The following is a 27,431-nucleotide window of genomic DNA, read 5'->3' as shown; positions in this document are numbered from 1 at the left end:
TGCAGCCCAAGGAGGGCCCAATGCTGGAAGCAGGTGGGTATTTCCTGAAGGAAATGCAGCCTGTGGAGAGCCCATACTGGAGCAATTTCTCCTGACAAGAACTGTGGCCTGTGGGGAACCCATGCTGGAGCAGTTCTTGAAGGACTGCAGCCCATAGGAAGGACTCACAATGGAGCAGGGGAAGAGTGTGAGAAGGAAGGAGTGGCAGATAGGAACTGTTATGGACTGACCACAACCCCCCATTCCTGATCCCCCTTGCACCACTCAGGGTATGGGGGGAAGTAAGAGGAGTCAGGAATGAAGGAGTGAAGTTGAGCCTGGGAAAAAGTGGGGGTGGGGGGAAGGTGTTTTAATTTTTGGTGTTGTTTCTCACCATCCAAATCTATTTTAATTGGCAACATTAAATTAATTTTCCCCAAGTTGAATCTATTTTGATCATGATGGTAAGTGGTAAGTGATCTCCCTGTCTTTATCTCGAGCTTTTTCATTTTATGTTCTCCACCTGTCCTGTTGAAGAGAGGGAGTAAGAAAGAAGCTGGGTCGGTATCTGGCAGCCATCCAAGGTTGACCCACCACACTCTAGTTTCAACCAAAGGAGAGGGAAAATAGAGGAATAAGAATAAGAAGCTGAGGGTGAAAGGGACCCACTTCTCTCAGCATCAGCGTTCACTTATGCAGGCTGAAAGTGATGGTGAATAGGGAGTGCTTAAATGTGGAAAAATAATTCCATATGTCAGAGGAAATACAGAGGGGGAGTAGAGGTCACTTGAGTATTAAGTGATGTAAAGAGTGGCCACCACCTCCAGCAGCTCCAGCCCAGGATTTCCTCCTGCCTGGCCACTGTAGCCCAGTCAGGTGCACTGGGGGACCTGGGGCCTCCGTCCAGGCTGAGGGTCACAGCTGCTGCTTTCCCATTTGCAGGTTTAACCAGTAGTGAAGCTGAGCACACAGAGACACACACCAACACACACAACACTGACACAGTCAGCTACACAGATTGCCACAGACAAGGCATTGCCTTCAACAGCACCTACATATAGGACTTTCATAAAACATAACTATAGGCAGCCAAGTCCCCTTCCTCCTTCTCTTTGGCTGGTAGAGATAGAAGGTCACTAGTGAAGACACACACACAACGCTCTCTAGATTCACAAGCTCATGTACATTCATGGACCCTCCACCCACCTGATACCCCTGCCAAGACCCAGGGTCTCCTATTTGCCATCTAGTCCACCTTGAAGTTTGCTAGTAAATACACACGCGTACTCCCACATATACCAGGTTTGGGGAAGATACAGATGCTCAGCCCCTCCCCAGCAGCCAGCACCAGGCACGTGGGCTATGACTTGCAGTCCCATTCCAGCTGCCGGCACCAAACCCCTTACTTGCCTCACTCACACCAGTCCCTCCCAGTAGCTGATTTTTGGGACACACATCATTCCAGCCCCAGTGGCTGGTGGCCAAGACCCTCACCTGCTCCAGTAGCTGGCACTGAGGCTCCCACTTGCTCCAGTTGCTGGCACCACAGACCTGGGGCACCTACACCCCTGGTCTGCCTCCAGTAGCTGACCGCAAATCCACCCATGCTTGTCTCTACAGTAGCTGGCACCTAGGCCTTGCAGTCCTCAGACACGTGCACACACATACCTGCAATTGCACTGGTCCCTTCCAGTAGCTGGTTTTTGGGACACATTGTTCCCACCCCAGTGGCTGATGGGTGAGAACCCCACCCACTGCAGTAGCTGGCACTGAGACTCCCACTCACTCCAGTTGCTGACACCATTGACCAGGGGCAACTACATCCTCAGTCTGACTCGAGTAGCTGGCACCAAATCCACTTGTGCTGGTCCCCCCAGTAGCTCACACTCCAAGCACAAAGTCTGTAGAACCCTCCCTAGATCCAGAGAGCTACAGCCCCTCCAACTACTGACTCTAGGACCCTCACTTGCTTCAGGACCTGATACCACAGGCCATGGGGTACCTGCAGCCCAAGTCTGACTTCAGTTGCTGTCCCCAAATCCACTCACACCAGTCTCACCAATAGCTGGCAGTTAGTCCTTGCAGCATGTATACACATGGGATAGAGAGTGAGATGACACAGAGATAGTTAAGAAAAGATTTACTAAGAAGATAGAACAGACTGCAGTGATCAAGCACAGGGCATACTGACCAGCCCTTTTATACCCCTTTCTATCTAACCCCCTCTTTGTTCCTGCCCCCTGCACGTTTCTTCCAAGTTTATGCACTTGAGGCTTTTTCACCTGAATGTTTCCTCTTGGAGGTGCTCTAATTGGGTCTGCAGCTGCAAGTGCCTACAACCTGCAGGGCTGTTCGGATCTTCTATAGAATCAGACCGATTCAAACGTTCCATCAGAATCTGGTTCTCAGCAAGCAAAATGCTCTTCTCCTCTTGAAGTGCTGCAAACTGTTGTAATTAAAGAAGAGACTGCAATAATGGAGCTGTAAGCTATAAAGAGCGAATTTTTGGTGCACACAGCAAAACATTAACACAACTCATAACTGGAAACATCGAAGTTCACAAAACTGTATTTCAAAGGAACACATTGTAACTTTAATACTTTTTCAATTGATATGTGATATAACCAATGTACTACAGCATTAGGGACAGGATTTACCATAAAGAAAACAGTGTTCTTACCTTTATTTCTCAGAAATATCTAAAGAAAAATATCTTGGTTATCAAAGAAGATTACATCACTGTATTAAAGTCTGCCTACTTTTCAAGCACCACCACCCCACGCACACACCCTAGCACCCCATAGTAAGATTTTTTAACATGTTTTCCAAAGGAAACAATGTTTATACAGTTACACAGAATATTCAAGTCTCATGGCCATGCCTCTCCAAGAAATTTTTTAATCCAATGGCCAATTGCAAATGGACTAGAAACAGGAACAGAGGTCCCAAAGATGATTCTGCCAGTTTTGCGAAAACAGGCAATGGGGCAGAGAAGTCAAAGTGTTGTGACTCAAAGAACGTCTGAAGTATAAGCTCATGTTATTAGACATTATACAATCAAAATGCAGGTAGGAGAGGAAAAGAAAGAATATAAATAACCCAAGAGAAAGGAAAGTTTTGATCAGAACTTGCATCCAACACAACAAAATCAACCAACCGTCAAACACAAATTAATAAGGCACAAGGCTTCATTAACTCCGGTCATTACTGCTTGGCTAAAAGCCAAATTATACGGCAAAACAGGAATTGATTGAAATGGCTCTTCTGAGTTCCAGGTTTAGTCTGTTGATGCCTTCCAGATCAGATATGCTCAGTTTACAATAAAACTTAGTTTATGCATAGGTGATAGTCTAGAGTAACTTTGATTTGGTTGTAACTTTTTACTGAAATCATTATACCAGCAAAATTCCTCCTAGGATTTCTGTAACTCATGAGTTGAGCAATGCAGATCATTTCTTGCTTGAATGCAAAAAAAGCTTTGTCAGTACCAGTCACCTTAATGCTGACATAATTGAATCAATACAAGTAGGCATGCATTTTTTGCTCTGCTAACATGGGTAAAGAAATACAGCAATTGAGGAATTTTTTTTTAATATAAAAGGTAGATTTCCACAATAACCCCTTTCTTCATCTATCCAAGAATTAATACACTTTTTTCTCGATTTGAAGATGACCTACCTGCATATCTAACTCATGACATCTCTGGGCAATTTCTTCTTTTGTTGCTAGGGCTTCATTTAATTCTTCTGTAGTTTTCTTCAACTATCATAAACAGCAATCATTTTTAGTTTTGTAATCATATATCTATAAATGTTATAGCAAAATTATGAATTACATGATTGTAAAGTATGTTTTTACATTTATGTAATATTGAAGTTTGGGGAAAAAAGAAAAGCAATTCTGCTTCTACAGTGAAACAAAACATTGAAGGTATTACATTTATTCTGTAAACTGAAGCCCCCCCAAATCCAAACAGCTTAGCTCTGAAGAATCTATTGTCTCTGTACACTGAAAAAAAAAGCATCAATACCACTTTTCTTTATGGATGCAAAGAATACATGACTACAGTTTTTAATCTACTTTTCAAATACACAAAAGATTGGGAGGTAGAATACAGTTAAAGTAAAACCTGCCTAGTCACTGCGAACTACTCTTACTGTACAACAGGTGAAACAATCAACATCGTGATGGAGAAACCTACCCATCTGAAAAAATACACTGAATCTTATAAGCAGTGTGGAAACATTCAGTTACATCTCTTTAAGGGACTATATAATAGTTATAAGACTTATATCTTCCAACTTTTTGTATGAATGTAGTCAGAGAAATAAAGAAATACCTACAAGAAAACTGACCTGATAAAATATGCACATAGTTAATGCATATGTTTATATTTTGTTATGCATAATAAATTTTAGATGTGCCTTCTACTTTTCACAGACAGGATCATAATCTTTCATTTTTTAAATTTACAAGGGACAGCTGACAAAAAGTAATACCATCTACCAGAATTTATGTACTTCTACACAGATAACTGTAAAAAATAGTCACGTTTTATTTTGTATCCATCATTCAAATTTTCCACAAAACTCTCCCACAACAGAAAAGATTGACTGTTTAACAGTAAACCATAGTGATTAGGCACTGATTTCCTGTGATTAAAGGAAAAGAAACATCTCATCTTAGATACCTGATGTTCAAGGTCAATGTAAGCATCATTTCCAAAAGAGACTGGAGACTCCTTACTCATCAACTGCAATTAGATTATATTAAATTAGAAAAACCATAAGATGTATTTGCATACTAAAGATAAGTTTCAGTGAAAAATTACGTTCATCTTAACCTTTAGGAAAGCTTTTACTTTCTGACAACAGTAACATTTTTTACTTCATTTTTATATGAGGTATATTAAAAAAGAATTACAGAAAGGCATATTCAGGACTTATAATATCTAAAGTATGAAAAACATTACCTTACATAGTCGTTCTCTCTTCTGAAAAAGCACATTAGTTATTTATCATGAAAGCTACACTGTCCTTTGCAGAGCACTGTACTGAAGCAGAATTAGACTGGTGGTAGCTATTATGTGGCAGGCAAGATAGGTCTCAAATAGTTCTCTTGCAGTTGTTTTCATCGTTTCCCATTTTTAGAGCCCACATTCTTATTTTTGGTTTTGAAACATCTCTATCTCAACTAATTATAAAGAAATGAAAGAGGACCAACCTTACTGCTCCCAATTTGTCTGGAATTTGCAGATTAAAAAATTATACTCTAGAATGAGTATTTTTGAAACAAGCGTTACAATTCTTTTCAATCTGACTAATCTATCTGACTAGAAGAATGGTTTGTAATGGTTTTTTAGTGAGGAAAAAATGATTGTCAAGTCATTACATTCTTAGAAAGTCCCAGATTGACTGATATCCTTATTGGGGGCTTATTTAGTAACCTCACCCACTGATCAACTACAACAGATAAATGGCTAGAAATAAATTTAAATGTTGCAAATATTTTAAGACCAAAGATCCCCCCATCACAGCTAACAAATTGTCAGGACAGCCTCAAAACAAAGAGACAAACAGTAAAGTTTTGAAGGTTCTAGCAAGCAAAGAGGCTGAGCTCTGACTGCTAGCCAGTTTTATTAGCTCCTCTGATAACACACCAAGAGCAGCTATAGACACAATATTTACAAAATAGCGTCTCCTTGGGATAGCCAAGGAATCCTGACACCAGTTAAGGTTAAGTTAAGGTTGAAAGTAGTACCATAAGAAATTTTAAACATATATATATATATATATATATATATATTACAGATATGTTGCAAATAACTCGAAATGTTTTCACCCCCTCCCCCCAAAAAAAACCTACAAAACAAAAGTAAAACAGTAAAATATCCTAAAACTTATGCAGGAAATCTGTCACTTTCCTGTTTCTGACAGCACTGACTTAAAGAGATAGAAAAAAGAAGCTGATCTAGCAGGAAGTTTGGGTATTTTTTTTTTAAATACTAATTTTAAGAACTCTTGATCGGCAATTTTAGTCCTTGAAATGATTCCATAGTCATTCAGTAGGATCCAAGACTGTTAGAATGCAGCACAAGTCAAAGAGATAACAGGTAGTGGAGCCCTCAGGCTCAAGTGACATCTCTTTAGTGACATCTTTTAGAGATGGAACAGTGTAATCGATGGCCTTGCTGGACTTGTCAATGCAAGACAAAAGTCATACTCGGACTTAGAGTCAAAGAGTTAATAAAGGGAGCAATTAACTTGTGCTTATCTTACCAGACAGAAGTAAGGGGGGATAGCCCATCACTGTAAACCAAGTGATCTCTGGGGCGCAGTGGAGGCCATGCAGACAGAGGTTGCTTTGGATAAAGAACAGATGGCCGCTGGAAGCACATACCGAGATGCCCGCTCTGAAGGCGTGTCACACTGCTGAGTCCCACTTCTGACGACAAGACATTCCATGCCAAGAGCCAATCGATACACAATAATTGACTTAGTCCCACCTCGCAAAAAGATTTTCCAAACGTATGAAAACTGGCACTTGAAAACTCTCTTTGGGAGGAGGAGCCAAGCGAGAACTTCACCTGATGGATGGGTCGACGAGCCTGAACCTCTCTTCCCCCCCCAAGAAGGGACACCTTTTTGGTAAGAGTCGAGCCTCTGACTTTGTCAGACGTATCCCCAGGAACACATTGTTAACTAAAGTGCTAAACAATTACCTTGAGCTCAACTTTTGTAGACAGTGCATTTATCAACGGCAATCCCGAATCTGTGATACCTGTCGCTTGAATAAATTGCCTATTGCTTCAACTCTGTGAAACTGTTTCAGTGAAAGTCCTTGGAAGGGCTCTGGCAGGCAAGTTGAATCTGATGAGTGGCTACACACTTAATCCTTTAGACATAAACCGTTGACCAAGTCTGGGACTAGGAGTGGATGCAGCCACACCTAGGCTCCTATCTGAGAGAGTTTAGAATGCAAAGGGGTCTTCTCTGAAGCTCGTGACTCAATGGGAGGGCTCTCCTTTTGCCATTTATCAGACTCCCTTACCTCTTTTAACGCAACAAACAGAAATAGTGAAATTGCTCTAGTGTGGAATTCGTCATTTCTTGAGAGCTGGGCAATCACCAACCATATGAAATTTAACAAGAACAAGTGACAGATTCTCCACCTGGGACAAGGTAATGCTGCTTATATGTACAAATTGGAAGATGAGAGGCTGGAGAGCAGCCCCATGGAAAGAGATCTGGGGGTCTGGGTAGATAGCAAGTTGAATATGAGTCAACAGTGTGCCCTGGCAGCCAAATAGGGCCAACCGTGTCCTGGGGGCGCATCAAGTCTCGAGACCTTGAGGGTAAGATTTATGAGGAGCGGCTGAGGTCACTTGATTTGTTCAGCCTGGAGAAGGCTGAGGGATGACCTCATCGCAGTCTATAACTTCCTCAAGAGGGGGCAGTGGAGGGGGAGGTGCTGATCTCCTCTCTCTAGTGACCAGCAATAGGACACGAGGAAATGGAATGAAGCTGCATCAGGGGAAGTTCAGACTGGACATCAGGAAAAGGTTCTTCAATGAGAGGGTGGACGGTCACTGGAACAGGCTCCCCAGGGAAGTGGTCACTGCCCCAAGCCTGTCAGAGTCCAAGGAGCATCTGGACAACGCTCTTAGTCACATGGTTTAGTTTTAGGTAGTCGTGAAGGAGCAGGGAGTTGGACTCAGTCCTTATGGGTCCCTTCCAAATCAAGATATTCTACAATTCTGTGATTTTATGAAAAGATTCTGAAGTACTTGGTTACTTATTATCCTGGTTTTGGGTGGGATAGAGTTAAGTTTCCTCCCAGTAGCTACTGTGTTTTGGATTTACTAGGAGAAGAATGTTGATAACACTGATGTTTTTAGCTGTTGCTGTGAAATCAAGGACTTTTTCCAGTTTCTCATATTCAGCTAATGAGCAGGTGTACAGGAGCTGGGAGGGAGCACAACCAGATAGCCAGCCCAAGCTGGCCAATGGAAACATACCACACCACAGACGTCATGCTCAGTTTATGAATGGGGGTTGACTGGGGGACAGGAATCCTTTTCTTCTTTCTCTTTTCTGTGAGTTCGAATCCTCTCTTGTCCAGGACTTTGAACTTTTCCAGGAGTTCGGTCTCTTTTGTGAATTTCGCAAAATTTGTGAAATCTGCGCGTTCCAGGTTCTGCATTTGCTGCTCAGGGACTGTCTGCAAATCAGTCATCGGGTGGTAAGAAAATTGCTTTGTGTGTAGTTTACTTTTCTTCCTCATGTTCAGGTGGAACTTCCTATGCTTCAGTTTGTGCCCGTTGCCCCTTGTCCTGTCTCTGGGCACCACTGAAAAGAGTCTGGCCCCATCCTCCTGACACCCACCCTTCAGATATTTATAGGCATTTATAAGGTTCCCTCTCAGCCTTCTCTTCTTCAGGCTGAACAAGCCCAGCTCCCTCAGCCCCTCCTCGTAGGAGAGATGCTCCAGTCCCCTCATCATCCTTGTAGCCCTCCGCTGGACTCTCTCCAGTAGCTCCTCATCTTTCTTGAACTGGGGAGCCCAGAACTGGACACAGTACTCCAGATGGGGCCTCACTAGGGCAGAGTAGAGGGGGAGGAGAACCTCCCTCGTCCTGCTGGCCACACTCCTCTTAATGCACCCCGGGATCCCATTGGACTTCTTGGCAGCCAGGGCACACTGCTGGCTCATGGTCAACCTGTCGTCCACCAGGACACCCAGGTCCCTCTCCACAGAGCTGCTCTCCAGCAGGTCAGCCCCAAGCCTGTACTGGTGCATGGGTTTGTTCCTCCCCAGGTGCAGGACCCTGCACTTGCCCTTGTTGATCTTCATGAGTTTCCTCTCTGCCCAGCTTTCCAGCCTGTCCGGGTCTCCCTGGATGGCAGCACAGCCTGCCGGTGTATCAGCCACTCCTCCCAGTTTTGTGTCATTCACAAACTTGCTGAAGGTATGCTCTGTCCCTTCATCCAGGTCATTGATGAAGCAGTTGAACAAGACTGGGCCCAGTACTGACCCCTGGGGAACACCACTAGTTACCGGCCTCCAACTAGACTCAGCGCCGCTGATGACAACTCTCTGAGTTCTGCCATTCAGCCAGTTCTCAATCCACCTCACCAACCACTCATCCAGCCCACACTTCTTGAGCTTCCCTAGGAGGATGTTGTGAGAGACAGTGTCAAAAGCCTTGCTGAAGTCGAGGTAGACAACATCCACAGCTCTCCCCTCATCTACCCAGCCAGTCATGCCATCGTAGAAAGCTCTCAGATTGGTCAAGCATGATCTGTGTGCAGTTGCATGGCTACAGTCTTGTTGGGTCATGGAGACATGGTGGGATGGCTTCCATGACTGGAGAGTTGCAATGGAGGGATACAGGCTCTTCCGGAAGGACAGTCTGGGAAGAGAGAGGAGCCGCAGTGCTTGGAGCGCTGACTGGGGATGGATGCGGAGCCACTTGAGAGCTTATGGGTAAGGATTGTAGAGAAGATGGGTAAGGGTGACACTATAGTGGGTGTCTGCTATAGGCCACCTGACCAGGAAGAACAAGTAGACGAGGCCTTATACAGACTACTTGAAGAAGCACCACGTTTGCAGGCCCTGATCCATGCTGGAGCAGTCTGCTCCTCAAGAACTGCACCCTGTGGAACGGACCCGTGCTGGAGCAGTTCGTGAAGAACTGCATTCTGTGGGAAGGACCCATGTTGGAGAAGTTTGTGAAGGTGTCCTGATTCTGGGTAAAACAGAACCGATTCTCTTTTAGTGAATTTTCAGCTAAGTTTTTCTAAGTAACTACGTTTTTCTGAAGCTGGCTGCATATTTTACGGACACTGTCGGCTCCAAAGCTGATAACATCTAATGTTTATAGTTTTACTGAAAAACTTTTTAAAAACATGTGAGCCCTAGCATGGACATGACTTCAGCCAAACTGCATCACTCACTGATGAGCCTGGAAGAACTTCCACCAAGAAACAGGTTATCATAATATCAAGAAAGGGTTAACATCATCTCTGTGTTATCCAATGGCACTTGTGTCTCTTAAGGAGCTTTGTCTAGGTAACTAATATAAATCTCTATCAGTGGGGTACATATGTGTACAGAAGTAGCACAAAGGGTGTTGGTTAGATAGAAGTCACAAGTACAGATACTTAATTTAGTTTTATTCCTACAGAGTGAAAACGTGGTACAGCCTGTTAGGGAAGGATTGTTAACTTGGAACCCAGACACTTACACTTTTGGCCTTTTCCAAATACTTTTTGTATCGTTCTTCCATTTGTTTCATTTCTTCATCTTTTTTCTGCAAAGCTTCTTGTAATTCTTCAATTTTGAGTGCTTTATGTCAGGATTAGAGGATGAAATAGTTGCATAAAATTTATTTACATGCATTTAAACAGACATTAAGCCCACACCTAGGATTTTATTTCAGTTAAGAAAAGCTTACATAAGGAATGAAGAATGTTTATTGATGCAGTTGACACAATAAGTTTAATTCAAAACCTTAGAAACGCATATGAAAAATGCATATGAAAAATGATATATTGTAGGTCAAATGAACAGAAGTTTAACAGTCCTAAGTGACAAGCAAGATTCTTGCTCATATCAGCCCAAAGGTAGTAATGAACAAAATTCTTCAAAACTGTGACATAAAAACACTCCAATTATGTTTTCTTCACATCATCCTCAAGAAGATGCAGACCAACAGGACAGTTTCACTGTACAGCCAATTTCCTGTGTTGATTTAAGAATGTTCCAAGCCACTACTACTTGTGCAAGCTATACATCCTACTTGCATCTCAGAGAAAGATCAAATTTGTCACCATTGGTCAAATAGTACATAACATTGCTGTCTGGTTCTCAGACAATAATAAATATTTGACATAGAATCATAGAATCATAGAAAGTTTTGAGTTGGAAGGGACCCCTAGAGATCATCTAGTCCAACCCCCCCGCTGCAAGCAGGGACACCACTAACTAGATCAGGTTGCTCAGAGCCCTGTCCAACCTGGTCTTGAATGTTTCCAGGGATGGGGCCTCCACTACCTCTCTGGGCAACCCGTTCCAGTGTTTCACCACCCTCATTGTAAAGAATTTCTTCCTTATATCCAGCCTAAATCTACCCTGTTTTAGTTTAAAACCATTACCCCTCGTCCTGTCACTGCTGTCTCTACTAAAAAGATTGTCCCCATCTTTCCTATAGGCTCCCTTTAAGTCAGGTCTCCCCGCAGCCTTCTCTTCTCCAGGCTGAACAAGCCCAACTCTCTCAGCCTGTCCTCATAGGAGAGGTGCTCCAGCCCTCGGATCATTTTTGTAGCCCTCCTTTGGACCCGCTCCAACAGGTCCGTGTCCTTCTTGTGCTGAGGGCTCCAGAGCTGAACGCAGTACTCCAGGTGGGGTCTCACCAGAGCAGAGTACAGGGGCAGAATCACCTCTCTCGACCTGCTGGCCATTGTTCTCTTGATGCAGCCCAGGACACGGTTGGCCCTCTGGGCTGCTAGCGCACATTGCCGATCACGTCCAGCCTTTCGTCTATCAGTACCCCCAAGTCCCTCTCAGCAGGGCTGCTCTCGATCCTTTCATCCCCCAGCCTGTATTGATACCGGGGATTACCCCGACCCAGGTGTAGGACCTTGCACTTGGCCTTGTTGAACCTCATGAGGTTCACACAGGCCCACCTCTCCAGCTTGTCCAGGTCCCTCTGGATGGCATCCCGTCCTTCTGGTGTATCAACCGTACCACTCAGCTTGGTGTCATCTGCAAACTTGCTGAGGGCACACTCGATGTCGCTGTCCATGTCATTGATAAATATATTGAACAGCACCGGTCCCAGGACGGACCCCTGAGGGACTCCACTCGTCACTGGTCTCCACCTGGACATTGAGCCGTTGACCACTACCCTTTGGCTGCGACCATCCAACCAATTCCTTATCCACCGAACGGTCCACCCATCAAATCCATGGCTCTCCAATTAGTTAGTTGTTCCCCTCATCTTTCTTAGTGGCAGAAACTTCATCACATATGCATTGCCATGGATTCTTCTTGGCTGTAACAGAACTTTCTAAAATTTGCATTACTGGTACTCCAGATCCCTGAATCACAGGAGTGAGTTGAGGGGTAACAGGTAATCCTTAGCTATAAAGAGAAAAAAGCTCCAAGGAAAGGTTTCACATGCTCTGGCCCCATGGCAGTACAGAATGGGGGTAGGAACTGCTTCCTTGGGTCCAAGATATTGCACCTCCGAGGTCTTACTTCCTCCTATCAGCACTTTTGTTTGACAGTCTTGTTGGAGAACATTTCAGATGATGTATGACACTTCATGATTGTTGTTTAGAGATAGTCTCCATCATCCTGGTTGACAATTTAGAGCCTCTGTCTTATTAGAGGAGAGATGTGTTTGTATTATATGTCAGCCTTTTAAAATTAAACATTCTTTTGTTTGACATCTTAAAATGTCATTTTACTTTATTATATTGACATGTTTTAAGTCACTTCTATGTCTCTTAATCTGCCTTATGTGGTTATAATGACTTGATGCCTTTTCCAACTTTGAATTCAAAACAAACTGTGGTTTTCCTCTCACAGGTTATCCGCACCTTGGATCCTAAACAAAACCAGGGTGCAGCTCCTGAGGTTCAGGCACTGAAAAATCAGTTGCAGGAACGTGACAGAATGTTCCATTCATTAGAGGTAACAATCTTCTTGTTTCCCGGTAGATCTTTTGTGTTTCCTCGTTTTTGGGTATAGACTGTGCTTCTCTAATATTTACTGTTCTCTGCAGTTAAACAATTTTAAATATATGGGGTTTGCTTTGTTTTAGAAAGAATATGAAAAAACAAAGAGTCAAAGAGAAATGGAAGAGAAGTTTATTGTTAGTGCCTGGTATAATATGGTAAGAATCTCCAAACTTAAAAACGATAAAAAGGTAAAAAGGTTAATCTTAGTTGTTTCTGTGGTGTTTATCAAAGTCTTAATTTATTTATAATATTATTGTGTGTAAAGTATTTTCAAATATATATGCAGATGAAAGCATTCTCTTTTATTTATCGTTATATAACAGTTAACCCCTAGTGGAAAACAATAAACTTGTAAAAGGCTTGACAGAGTTCATACTGAAAAGCAGCAAAGCAAGTCTCAGTTCAGAATATAGAAACCAAGGCGGTTGTTATTTTCAAGTTTCAAAACCTGAAGCATCACTTGGGGGGGGAGGGGGAGGAAGCCTCATTTTTCTTTTTGTCATTTCAGACTTTTATTTTTATTCTTCTAATACTCAAATTAATTCTCTTCTTTGCCCCTTCCTCAATCTTCTGCCTGTTTCTATTTCATTAGAGTGACAATGCAAGTAGTTTTGTGCACACCTGATACTCTTCTTGTGGCATTTACCAAGCTATACATATTTGGTTCTTTCAGTTTACTACATGTGAAAATAGGTGAGCGCAGGGTCGTCTCACTTGCACTATTCAAAGCATAAAGGAACTGTATATCAATCACACAGTGTTGGACCTTTTTGCAGGGAATTGTTCATGCAAATATATTCAAGACTTACCTTTGATAGGGTGTGACTGCTTTGAAACTGCTCTCCTGATAGGAGTCCCTGACCCTCATGTAACATGCATCTGTTTCATCGTAGAGGTTAAAACATTTTAATTTGTCTTCCCTTGGAAGAGTTTCCTTCTTGCTGTTTTATGTTCCTGCTACATTCATGAGTAGGAGAGTAAAATGGTGTTTAAACAGAGCATTTGAATCTTTTTGGTATTGAAGGCACTTTCAGGTGACCTGGTGCCCTTGTCCAACTACATAATGTTGGTCCCACTGGTAAACAGAAGACAAGGCTAAGCTGAGAGATATAGTTCAGTAGCCTGACTCTCATGTGGACGAAGATGATTGATTAGTGATAGCTTCACCTGCTTCTTCCTTTTAGTTAGTCTCTGATTTTTATCCACAGCCCACCATAGCTTCTATCATCTCATACTGGTCAGGGTCTTCCAGTCAGTATGCGATTTTCTTCTTTTCCCTGCCATTCAACAGTGGGAATATTTCATAGCTCCTAGCTTCTGCTAAAAACACAGATCCTCTCAAAAACACAGAATCACAGAATAGCTAAGGTTGGAAAGGCCTTTGGAGATCATCTGGTCCAACCTCCCTGCTCAAGCAGGGCCACCTAGAGACAGTTGCCCAGGAACATGTCCAGACGGCTTTTGAATCTCTTCAAGGATGGAGGCTCTACAACCTCTCTGAGCAACCTGTTCCAGTGCTCAGTCACCCTCACAGTCAAGAAGAGTTCAGAGGGAACCTTCTGTGTTTCTGTTTGTGCCCATTGCCTCTGGTCCTCTCACTGGACACCACTGAAAAGAGCCTGACTCGCTCTTCTATGGACCCTCCCTTCAGGTATTTGTATGTATTGATGAGATCCCCCCTGAGCCTTTTCTTCTCCAGGCTAAACAATCCCAGCTCTCTTGGCCTCTCCTTGTATGAAAGATGTTCCAGTCCCTTATTGATCTTTGTGGCCCCTTTCTGGAATCTCTCCAGCATGTTCATGTCTCTCTCGTACTGGGAAGCCCAGAACTGGACACAGGACTCCAGATGTAGACTCATCAGTGCTGAGTAGAGGGGAAGGATCACCTCCCTCGACTTACTGGCAACACTCTTCCTTATGAAACCCAGGATGCTGTTGGTGTTCTTTAGCACAAGGATGCTTTGCTGGCTCATGTTCAACTTGGTATCCACCAGCACCAAAATATTCTCCCACCACTTCTATTAAGTTAGTATTTTCACAGAGGGTGAATATAATTGAGAAGTAGTCTTCTAGCTCAACTTCCGGGGGGGGGATGGGGGATGGGGGGGGGGGGGGTGGCTTTCCAAAAGGTTTGTCATAGTGCGATGTGTTCATGTGTGGAAATAAATGTTCACATTGGGAGTCCTCTTCCTCAAGAATTACTGCAAACTTGTATGATCATAAAAAGTGAACTAATTGAAAAGGCTCAGGAAGAATGTCTTAACCCCATTCTTGAAAATATAATGCTTGAATTTCAGACCAAGTTAGCTCGTATACATGAAGAAGAAATAATGAATTGTAAATGAGTTGTTCATTGTTATTTATTGGTATTCACTGATAAGTTTCTCTTTATAGGGAATGACTCTGCATAAAAAAGCAGCAGAAGACAGACTGGCTAGTACAGGCTCAGGACAGTCCTTCCTAGCTAGACAAAGGCAAGCCACAAACACAAGGAGATCTTACTCTGGTTATGTCCAGCCATCAACAGCAAGGTAAAGAAGCCTTGACTTTAGAAAGAAAATTGCCCTGTGATCCAGGCCACTTCTGTTGCACATGACATTTCTGGAAACTCAATCAGTATCCTATCTCTTTGTCCCTTGTAAACATTGTTATTTCTCAGTTCAAAAAAAGGTTTTATCATGATTTCTCATTGTTCTAATGTATTTTGTTCACCTTTTCTGGAGTCTCTGTCACTTACTCTCCCTGCCTTTTTGATTGTGCAAAAGTTTTGAAAAAAAAATCTAGAAAAATGTTGTGTAATAACAGAGTCTTCAAAATTTCTATGAAGCCTTATCTCAGATGAAAAGCCTGACATAGGCTGTATAGCAAACAAATTTGTCACAGCTGATGTGTCTACATGTATTATTATCCTATAATGTTATTGTGAAATGTATTTTCTGCCAAAAAAAAAAATATTGGCAATGAGATTAGCCTAGCTGCATCCTTTGCTATCTCTTTTAGGATGTTTATGAATTAAAAAAGCAGAAAGCAAACAACTCCCCAAACAAAACCCTAAAACAAACAAACAAACCCTAACCCCCCATCCATCTTCTCCTACATACAGAGGTTGCTCCTATTCTTAATGTTTGGCATTTAGTAGGGAAGTGGAATTTTTGCAGGCTTGCTTTTATTCTTCCCTAAAAATTGTTCCTATCTGCTTTTGTTTATCAGCTGCTGTTATGTTTGCTGACAGGTGAATGTTTTCAAATGATTTGTTCCACTCATGTTGAAGTTTGTGTGTGTGTGTGTGTGTGTGTGTGTGTATGCACATATAAATAAACAGAAAGTTTAAAAATATTCAAAATGCTTTAATATGCTACAGCATCATTCATTTAAAAAAAGGCATTTATTTTAAGGTTTTGTAATTATGGACTAACAGTACATAATGGATCAATCCATCGAGGTGCAAATGTGTAGTGTGGAGGTTAATGTAGTCAAATTGTTATCCTCTATTAAAAAAATCTATTTTTAACATATTCATTCAGAGGATGATTATATCAGTTGCCTTACTAATGGTACTAGATTCTTGAGGCAAGTTTATTTGTTGCTGTTTAAAATTGACTGTTATTTATTGTACTAACTTTTAAACATGTAACTGTCTAATAATGTCTCATACTTGTAGCACCTTTTTGTTGGTCAGTGGAATGGATGAGGGTGCCTATTATTAATTTAGGCCCTGATCCTACAAAGTTCTGAGCACCCCCTGAGTAATTCTTAACTCTCCCTATTATTTATTTCAAGTAATTGATAGTGCTGGACACAAAGCACATCTGATCATTGGTTGTAATACATTTGCTCACGGGAAAGTTTCATATGCGTGCATTTTGTGGCAATTTAATCTTAAAAAACTTTTGATCGAATCTGTTTTGCTCCTAATATACATCATCTAGTTTATAAATTTCTTTTTTACATTATTTTAATACTTTCTCCAGTGAAAGCTTTCACTTTTGATATTTCAGATAAAACACACACCAGCTTTCACTTTAACCATCCCAAGATATATTTTAATCTACACATACCATGGAAAAGGCAAAGGATCATTTAAAACCAGCATACTTGAATTAAAGGATAGGTATAAATGAGTGGCATTTATCAAAACTGTTTTCAAGTATCAGCCGTTCATATCGGATCCAGGCTAAAAACCTGCATTCAATATGTTTTTGAAGAAGTTTTACCCTTTTTTATTTGCATTTTTTCCAGCACTGCAAAAAATATCTTCTGAAGTCTTACCACTGACGCATATGCTTGTCTACCACAATTGCTCTTTGTGCAAAGGAGGAAATATAATCATTTTTCTGAATTAATTTAACAGTCTTGATTGACAACACAGCATTTATATATCACCGAAAAGAAAAAAAAAAAAAAGAGACTATTTAAAATTATCTTTTTACTTTTGCCTGGCTGGCTGTTATTGTCTGTTACCAAACTGCCAAAATCAACTTGTGAAAGAAAGGATACCAAGACTTGAATAAGTGGTTTAACTCCTTGATTTGTCTACTAATTCAGTTTACTACTGCCATTAATTTGATGTGTGTCTAAAAGAAACTCAAATACACTCTTCACACTAGAATAAAACCACTTGTTCTTCTTATTTTGTCATTTGTATTACCATTTTGCTAAGGCTTCAGTCACAAAGGCTCTTACAGGTTATACACTGAACATTCATTAGAAATCTTCCTTCTGGCTTTTACCTTTCTGTCTCTTTGGTCTCTGTTCTTTTGTCTTGTTTTAAGGAGATTTCCTCTGCTCCTTTTCCCACAAGGTTAGATACTATAGTGTTTTCCTGGGTTCCCTCCAAGAAAAAAAATCCTATTCAGCTTTGTGATACCATACATGTAGGAGCAAAAAAGTAATATTGAACCTGTGCCTCACTGCTGCTCATAATAATTGTCAGGTAAGACCAAATAAATATTTTGACCTCTGAAAACTTCCAAATTTGTTCAAATTCTGTATTCCCCAGTATTTGTGTTATATTTAAACCTCTAAAACTATGCTAGGATCTTTTAGAAAATTCTTCAAATACAGTCTGGTTAGTTATAGGTCATTTATTCTATATTTTAATGGTAACCCATAAGATCACACAGAATCACAGAATGTTCGGGGTTGGAAAGGACCTCTGTGGGTCATCTAGTCCAACCCCCCTGCCAGAGCAGGGTCACCCACAGCAGGCTGCACAGGACATTGTCCAGGCGGGTCTTGAATATCTCCAGAGAAGGAGACTCCACAGCCCCTCTGGGCAGCCTGTGCCAGGGCTCCGTCACCCTCAGAGCGAAGAAGTTCTTCCTCATCTTCAGCTGGAGCTTCCTATGCTTCAGTTTGTGCCCGTTGCCCCTTGTCATGTCGCTGGGCACCACTGAAAAGAGTTTGGCCCCATCCTCCTGACACCCACCCTGCAGATATTTATAAGCATTTATAAGGTTCCCTCTCAGCCTTCTCTTCTTCAGGCTAAACAAGCCCAGCTCATTCAGCCTTTCCTCGTAGGAGAGATGCTCCAGTCCCCTCATCATCCTCGTAGCCCTCCGCTGGACTCTCTCCAGTAGCTCCTCATCTTTCTTGAAGTGGGGAGCCCAGAACTGGACACAGTACTCCAGATGGGGCCTCACCAGGGCAGAGTAGAGGGGGAGGAGAACCTCCCTCGTCCTGCTGGACACACTCTTCTTGATGCACCCCAGGATCCCATTGGCCTTCTTGGCAGCCAGGGCACACTGCTGGCTCATGGTCAACCTGTCGTCCACCAGGACACCCAGGTCCCTCTCCACAGAGCTGCACTCCAGCAGGTCCACCCCAAGCCTGTACTGATTCATGGGGTTGTTCCTCCCCAGGTGCAGGACCCTGCACTTGCCCTTGTTGAACTTCATGAGTTTCCTCTCTGCTCAACTCTCCAGCCTGTCCAGGTCACGCTGAATGGCAGCACAGCCTGCTGGGGTATCTACCACTCCTCCCAGTTTGGTGTCATCAGCAAACTTGCTGAGGCTACATTCTAACTCTTCATCCAGGTCGTTGATGAAGCAGTTGAACAAGACTGAGCTGAGTACTGACCCCTGGGGGACACCACTAGTTACCAGCCTCCAGCTAGACTCAGTGCTGCTGATGACAACCCTCTGAGTACTGCCATTCAGCCAGTTCTCAATCCACCTCACCGACCACTCATCTAGCCCACACTTCCTGAGCTTCCCTGGGAGGATGTTATGGGAGACAGTGTCAAAAGCCTTGCTGAAGTCTAGGCTCCCCACTTCAAGAAAGATGAGGAGCTACTGGACGGAGTCCAGTGGAGGGCTACGAGGATGATGAGGGGAGTGGAGCATCTCTCCTATGCGGAGAGGCTGAGGGAGCTGGGCTTGTTCAGCCTGAAGAAGAGAAGGCTGAGAGGGGACCTAATATATGCTTATAAATATCTCAAGGGTGGGTGTCAGGAGGATGGGGCCAAACTCTTTTCAGTGGTGTCCAGTGACAGGACAAGGGGCAATGGGCACAAACTGAAGCAGAGGAAGTTGGGGGTTGGACTAGATGACCCACAGAGGTCCCTTCCAACCCCTACTATTCTGTGATTCTGTGATTCTGTGAAAGTTCCATCCGAACATGAGGAAGAACTTCTTCCCTCTGAGGGTGACGGAGCACTGGAACAGGCTGCCCAGGGAGGTGGTGGAGTCTCCTTCTCTGGAGATATTCAAGACCCGCCTGGACAATGTCCTGTGCAGCCTGCTGTAGGTGACCCTGCTTCGGCAGGGGGATTGGACTAGATGACCCACGGAGGTCCCTTCCAACCCCTAGCATTTTGTGATTCTGTGTGATTCTGTGATCTCACCCCTGACCCTGGCACACCAAGCCTGGGCTCGTCACTAGTGAGCTGGGCGATGTCCCCTTCCCCCTTCGAACCTAGTTTAAAGCCCTCTCAATGAGCCCCGCCAGCTCGTGGCCAAGAATCCTTATTCCTCTCTGTGACAGCTGGACGCCGTCTGTCGCCAGCAGGCCCGGTGCTGTGTACGCCTCCCCATGATCGAAGAAGCCAAATTCAACCGATGGCACCAGTCCCTGAGCCACCTGTTAACCAGGTGAATTTTCCTGCCCCTTTCAGTGCTGTCCCCTGCCACTGATGGGATGGAGGAAAACACCACCTGCGCCCCTGACCCCTCAACCAGTCTCCCCAGTGCCCTGAAGTCCCTTTTGATGGCCTTGGGACTTCTCTCTGCGATCTCGTCCCCGCCAACCTGCACTACCAAGAGGGGGTAATAATCAGAAGGCCGCACCAGACCAGGGAGCTTCTTAGCAACATCCCTAACCCGGGCCCCAGGGAGGCAGCAGACTTCCCTGTGGGATGGGTCCGGTCGGCAGATCGGGCCCTCTGTTCCCCTCAGAAGGGAATCGCCTATGGCAATGACCCTCCTTTTTTTCTTAGCCGAGGCAGTCGTGATACGTGGGGCTGACTGACTCGTCCTGGGCAACCCCCTGGATGGAGCTTCACCTTCACCTACATCCTCTGCGGCCGGTCCCTCACGTTCCAGAGCCCCATGTCTGTTGCTTAAGGGCAACTGGGCAGGTGAGGGAGGCCGGGAGGGGATTCGCTTGCCCCCCCGAGCAGGGACCCATTTCCATTCCCCCCATCTCTTAGGTCCCCTCTTTCTGCTCGGTGGCAAGAGGGTAGGGGGTTCTCTGCTTCTCGTGGAGCCGCCTCCTGCTGCCTCGGCCTCAGGGAGGGCAGGGTGCGGCCCCACCAGTCGATCTCCCTCTCACACTCCCGGATGCTCCTCAGCCTCTCCACTTCCTCCTTCAGCTCTGCCACCAGGCTGAGCAGGTCATTCACCTGCTCGCACCGAACACAGCCGTTGTCTCTGCTGTCCGCCGGTACGAGCGCCAGGCTCAGAGACCTGGACAGCTGCGTTCTTGCGCGGGGCCTCCGTCTGGGTCCCCACGCTCCTTCTAGCAAGAGCTTTACCACGGGTGGTAACCAGGGCTAGAATATCTCCTGGAAGGGCGATGCGCACTACTTGAGTTGCCAGGAGGGGGGGCTGCACCCTGCCCGCTCGCCTTCCCCGCGCCAACTGCCGCGCCGCTCCCCGGCTGCCGCGCCGCCTCTGTTTGCCGGCTCTGCTCGCCCGCGCTCCCTGGGAGCTGCTCTTATCCGTGAGGGGGTTTGGCCGCTGTCACACTCGGCTCCGCCCCCGCTGAGTCAGAGCTGCCGCTCCTCGGCAACTCCCTCTTTCCCGCAGGAAGCAGTCCTCAATGCATTCCAGGAACCTGATGGATGACTTGTGTTGCTTTCCCAACAAATGTCTGGGCAATTTAAGTACCCATGAGGGCCAGGTTCTGTTGGCCCAAGACTTCCTTGAACAGCCGAAGTAAGGTTTCATCAGCCTTGTCATCCTCATTGTGAGATCAGGAACAGATACCTACAATAAGATCCCCCTTGGTGACAATCCCTCCAATCTCGATCCAAAGGCATTTGATAGAATATTCATGGACTCCATAGCTCACCTCCATGCACTCAAATTTCTCTTTTACATGAAGTGAAACTCCACCTCCTCTTCTTCCCTTCCTGTCTTTCCAAAAGAATCTGTAGCCATCCATTGTGGTCTTGCAGTCGTGTGAGTTTGCCCACGAAGTTTCTGTGATTCCTGTGACATCATAACTCTCAGTCTGGGAACAGAGCTCCAGTTCCTCCTGTTTGTTGCCCAGACTGCTTGCATTGGTATACATGTACTTGAGGTGGCTGGACTTAGGGTTCTTGCCTTTGGAGAGGGTTGGGGAGCATTCCTCACTACTCTGGTAGTAGTGGCTCATCCACCCTGTTGCTTATGGATATACAGGTGTCACAGCTGTGGACCCTACCCCTCCATGTTCGTTAGTTTAAAGCACAATTCACTAAGCAATCTGCTGGTGAAGATTCTCCTGCCTCTGAGGGAGGGAGCATAGCCAGGCAGCTAACCCAAGTTGGCCAACGGAAATGTTCCATACCATAGACATCATGCTCAGTTCATAAATGGGGGTTGGCCGGGGGGCAGGAATCCACAAGTTCTGTGAGTTCCACAAGTTCCATGATCACTGCTCAGGGACAGGCTGTGCAATCGGTCCTCAAGCAGTGAGAAAAATTGTATTGTATATCACTTGTTTTGCATATTCTTCAGTAGTAGTAGTATTCCTTCCTTTGTTGTCTTATTAAACTGTCTTTATCTCAACCCAAGAATTTTACTTTTTGACCATTTCTCCTCCCCATCCCACTGCGGGGTGGTGGGGGGAGAAGTGAGCGAGCTGCTATGTGATCCTAGTTGCCAGCGAGTGACTGCGTGGTCCTGGTTGCCGGCTGCTGGGTTAAACCACAACAGAGAGAAAGATAGGCTAAGACCTAGAGGGATATATTCAGACATGCCAAGGGACACTTAGAGAGATAAGAGAGATCAAGAGAGAGGCCGATATATATATAGAGAGAGAGAGCGAGAGAGATAGCTGAAGGGTGAGGGGTGCGAGGCAGAGAGAGGGACAGAAAGGGGGAGATCGAGAAAGAAGCTGAGATGGGGAAGAGAGAAGTCGAGGGCAAAAGACAGAGAGGGAGTGTGGATGAGACAGAGAGAGAGAGAGAGAGGGCAAAAGAGGGAGAGAGGCAGAGGCTGAGACCATGGGTGGGAAGAGGGGGGCAGAGAGAAGAGCCTACTCACTGGTGGGGTGGGGTGAGAAACAGAAAAGGCCTTGACTCTGTATAAGCACTGCTCAACAATAACGAAAACATCCCTGTATTATCATCACCGTTTTCTGCACAAATTCAAAACATAGCCCCACACTAGCTACTGTGAAGAAAATTAACTCGATCCCAGCCAAAACCAGCACAGAGGGAATAAGATTAACTCATCACAACAAGCTATTCCCTTCTGTTTTGGTAAAAAAAAGGCACAGTCAGCAGTAAAGCTGAAGTTGCCAGAGAGGAGGAAAGGAAATGATGCAACTAGAAGAGTCAGCAAACACCAAACGCATTCACTGTTTAGCACCCCCTGACAGGACTGAGGTTTCTCTATGTAATAGCAAAGAATCACCTTTATTCCCTCCCAAAAGCGCAGCCAACATAGGCAGCAGCTTGTACAGCAGTCCCTTGGTTCTGCTTTGGGAGCTTCTGGATCTTCTGGGGACAAGATCCAGGATCATTGAGGAACGCCTGGGAACCCTCTGAGAAAGGTGAGGGTGCCTGCTGCTGCCCGGTAAGGATGAGGTAGGGGGAGCCACAAGGATATGGGTCTGAGGAATCTCTAGCAGCTTCTAATAAGTATGATCAGGTGCCCTTGACCCAAGGGTGCCTGGAGCCTTTGTTACAATGACCCCCTGATTAGGGAGGGTCAAGCACCCTTTTAGCTGGTGCTAGGAAGAGGCCTATATAAGAGACAGGCCCAGAGTACAGCTAACAGAGCAGTTTGCACAAAAGGGCACAAAGAAGTGGGCCTCAGCTGAATTTGTACCAGCATAACAGTCTCAGGTATGGTGGTGACATGCCACAGAGCAGTTTCCCCAGCAGGTGCTAGAGCAACTGCCCCTGTCAGGGCAGAGGCTTCATTGCAGACAGAGCTTGGGATGGTGGATGCAGCCTTCCAAGTCCCAGGGTGCAGGGAGTGCCTGGGACCTCTCTCTGATGCCAGGAGAGACAGCCTTCTTTCCTGCAGATGTGCAGTCTTGGAGGAGCTGTGTCGCCAAGTGGAGGAGTTACAGGATGAAGTGAGCAGGCTGTGTGGCATCAGAGAAGATGAAATGGAGACAGACAATATGTTCTCTGAAATGCAATAGCTTGAAGAGGCCCAGACCCCAACTGCAGTAGAGACACAGGCAGTGTCCAACCCTAGTACTAAGGTAAGTGCAAATTCCGGAGAAGGCGATGGGTGGAAGCTGGTGACTTCTGGCACCCAGAGGAAGGCTCCTGACCCACCGAAGGGTTAACAACTACAAACTAGGTTCACCACCTTCAATTTTGAAGAGGAGCCAGATATGCCCACAAACAAAGAACCTGGTCCACCTGACCCTAAACTGTGCAAGACTTCCAGGAAGAAGCAGCAAGTGATAATAATAGGTGACTCCCTGCTGCAGGGGTCAGAGGCACCCATCTGCCTACCTGACCTATCATCTAGAGAGGTTTGCTGCCTGCTGGGGGCCATAATCTGGGATGTTGCGGAGGGACTGACGAAGTTTGTCCAACCCTCCAACTACTACCCACTGCTGTTCTTCCATGTGAGCACCAATGATATAATGTTAGGGGAAACCTGGACAGTATCAAAAGTGACTACAGAGTCACTCCGGGCTCTGGGGGCAATAGTCAGGGGCATGGGGGCCCAGGTGGTGTTCTCCTTCTTCCCGTCAGTGAGGGGAAAGGGTGTGAGGAGGAGGGCACTGATAATACAGGTCAATAATTGGCTACAGAACTGGTGTTGGTGCCAGGGTTTTGGGTTCTACAACCATGGGACTCTTTGCAGATCAGCATCTGTTTGGGAGAGATGGGACCCACCTCACTAAGCGGGGCTGATCTCATAAGAAAGGATTTAAATGACGAATGAAGAGGAGGGAGAGAGTAACCAACAGCCCTGTGAGGGAGTGACAGACGGGGTTGACATGCAAAAGACCTGGAGTGATGTGACTGAAAGGGATCACAAAATCAACAAAAGAGTGCCCATGTTCACAGACCCTGGTCTTCATGGGGAACTTCAGCTACCCCAATATCTGCTGGAGGGACAACACAACAGGGCATAAGCAACCCAGGCAGTTCCTGGAGAGCATCGACGACAACTTCCTCATCTAAGTGGAAGAGGAGCCAATAAGTAGAGGGGTTCTGCTGGACCTCTGTTGCAGAAGTGTGAGACTGACAAAAATATGTTCCAAAAATCAGTTTTAATGGTGTCAAAAATAGAACAGCTGAATTGAATGGGGATCTTATATTACAAACATTTCAGCAGACACAACTTATTTACAGGTTCAGGATGTCAGTTGGGAGCTAATACTACAAGGTGTGTAGCTAGATCTACTCAAACAAACTTTAATTCATGACCGAAATTAAACAAGCAAAACTAACAAAACAATGGAGGTAACCAAGACGACACTCTGATAACATTTAACAAATTACAAGTCTGGTATAACAGTTGGGGATGCTATCACTACACAACTACACGCAAGAATGGTGGTCCAAGGTGTGCACACATTCACTCACAATGGGGAAATTCTCACTCAAGGGTACCCAGAAGATAATATCACTCACCCGAAGGGGGCAAGGGCTCACTCAAGGATATCCAGAAGAAATAATCACTCACTGAAAGAGGGTGAGGGCACTCAATCCTGGGAAATTTCTGTGCGTGACATCTCAACCCATGGGGAGAGTCTCCAATCACAGGCCTGCTGCTCCATGGAGAACCAACCCTCTCTCTCTCCAGGGGTCTCCAGAGGGGGCTGCCTTTTATAGCCTGGTCAGATCTGAACTGTGGTGATTTATGGTCAGTGGTCTAGAAGTTTCTCTCAGCCGAGGCATATCATTGGGTAGGACCCTGCCTGCCAACCGAGGGGTCCCACCTTTCTCGCCACGGGGGGGGAGTATGTGACTAGGGTCACAGTATCCCAATGAGGTGGTTGGCACCGGACCAGAGGTGTGTACACAACTACTGCCACAGCAGAGCACCAGAGGCATGAAAATAAGGGCACGAAAGAGCCAGTGGCAGCCATGTTGAAAAGCCCTGGTTCTTATCAGGGCAGGTGCACCTGCCACAACCTCATACTCAACCACAAGCAGGAGCTTGTTGGGGATGTGAAGGTCAAAGTCAGCGTTGGCTGCAGTGACCATGAGATGGCGGAGTTCAGGATCCTGAGGAGAGGGAGCAGGACAAAAAGCAAGATCACAACCCTGGACTTCAGGAGAGCAGGCTTTGGCCTCTTCAGTGACCTGCTTGAAAGAGTCTGATGAGATAAGGCCCTGGCAGCCAAGAAAGCTGGTTCATACTGAAGGATCACCTAATCTAAGCTCAAGAGAGGACCATCCCAATGAGCAGGAAGTCAGGCAAAAACGCCAGGAGGCCTGTGTGGATGAACAAGGAGCTCCTGGCCAAGCTCAAACACAAAAAGGAAGCATACAGAAGGTAAAAGCAAGGATGGTGTACTGGGTTTACATGGCAAGGTTTGGAGGGGGGGGCTGTAGGGGTGGCTTCTATGAGAAGACACCAGAAGCTGCACCCATGTACAACAGAGCCAGTTCCAGCCTGCTCCAAGATGGACCAACTGCTGGCCAAAGCTGAGCCATTCAGAGACATTGGTAACTGTCCTAGTTGCCAGCTGGGGCTAAACCACGACAATCCTTTTTGGCACTCAATGTGGGACTCGAAGGGTAGAGATAACAACAAATCTGACCAGAATGTGTTAAAACAAATTTGCTGTATTTGTTACAAGCATTCATTATATTAGTTTAATAATCACTGGACACAATGTTGCTTCATTTCTTCTCAGAGCTGTTATGTGCTGTTTATCAGCTACGGGAGTTGGATTAAGGCTACCACTTTGGTGTATGGTATAACACTGTCTTTTGGTATGATAAAATCATTGATAGTAAGACCAATATTGTATTTGTAGTCAGTATTGCTGTCATCTTCATACTTCAGGAGCCATCTAGTGGAAATTATTAATAATTACACTTTTAACCTTTTCTCCTTGGAGAGCCAATCTGGAGGGGGGGGGGGAGAGAACTTCCTTCATCTTCCCCTTCTCCTACAGGCTAATTACAATAGTTCTTGAGAATTTTGAATATCCTTGGGATGTACAAACCAACACGTTCCTATTGCTATGTCTCCTGAATGTGTTTCTGGTCTTTAAATTTTTTAAATTTAACAAGCAATCTAGGAATATGACTCATTATGTGAGAGTACAGTAATAGGTGGCACGGCATGTGGGAGAATATGGGCAGGTATCTAGAGAACTACTCACCTCCAATGGTCTGGAACTTTACTCATGAACAACTGCAGGACCCTAATAAAGTGATAGAATGTTTGAAAGAAAAATGCTGTGGTTATTCCAAAGAGGCACAAATTACTGCACTATGCTGGGCCCTGGCCAATATCTACCAAACACTGCTCGATACTGTGCAGCGCCCTCAGGGAGAAGAGAGTGAAAATGAACCAACAGGCACTGCGATTATTCCAACTCCCGCGACAGGCACTGCAGCTGAACCAGAAAACCAACCCGTTCCAGTATCAGTTGCCCCTATACAGAAAAAGAAATATACAAAAATATCAGTTCACCTAGTACGGGATGACGATGAACTAGGGCCGTCACAAGAATAGGAGGAAGAGGCAGAACCAGAGATCATCACCCAGTCCCTGTCCCTGAACAAGCTGCGAGACATGCGGAAAGATTTCAGCCACCACCCAGGCAAGCACATTGTCACCTGGCTGCTCCGGTGCTGGGATAACAGGGCCTGTAGCTTGGAATTAGAGGACAAGGAAGCCAAGCAGCTGGGATCCCTGGCCAGGGAAGGGGGCATTGACAAGGCCGTTGGGAAAAAGGCACAAGTCCTCAGCCGCTGAAGGCGACTCCTCTCAGGTGGGAGGGAAAGGTATCCCTTCAGTGAGGATGTTGTATGTTATCCAGGCAAGTGGACCAAAACGGAGAGAGGTATCCAGTACCAGAGGGAGTTAGCCATGCGGGAGATGGTTTATTATGACCCGGGCAA

At 45.2% G+C, this 27,431-nt stretch overlaps 1 protein-coding gene across 1 annotated transcript in view; it reads right to left on the bottom strand.

Moving 5' to 3' along the window:
• LOC142365523 (protein Hook homolog 3-like) overlaps positions 1 to 27,431 on the bottom strand; it is a 96,328-nt gene that overhangs the window by 32,847 nt on the left and 36,050 nt on the right. The window contains exons 4-6 of the mRNA XM_075446336.1: positions 4,670 to 4,732; positions 3,658 to 3,741; positions 2,262 to 2,425 (exon numbers count right to left, since the gene is read on the bottom strand). Of these exons, the coding sequence (XP_075302451.1) occupies positions 2,262 to 2,425; positions 3,658 to 3,741; positions 4,670 to 4,732 (311 nt within the window). The remainder of the gene's footprint in view (positions 1 to 2,261; positions 2,426 to 3,657; positions 3,742 to 4,669; positions 4,733 to 27,431) is intronic.

The sequence above is a fragment of the Opisthocomus hoazin genome, chromosome W (assembly GCF_030867145.1).
Source record: "Opisthocomus hoazin isolate bOpiHoa1 chromosome W, bOpiHoa1.hap1, whole genome shotgun sequence".
In the NCBI taxonomy this organism is placed as follows: Eukaryota; Metazoa; Chordata; class Aves; order Opisthocomiformes; family Opisthocomidae; genus Opisthocomus; species Opisthocomus hoazin.
This window is presented reverse-complemented; position numbering and strand designations above follow the sequence as displayed.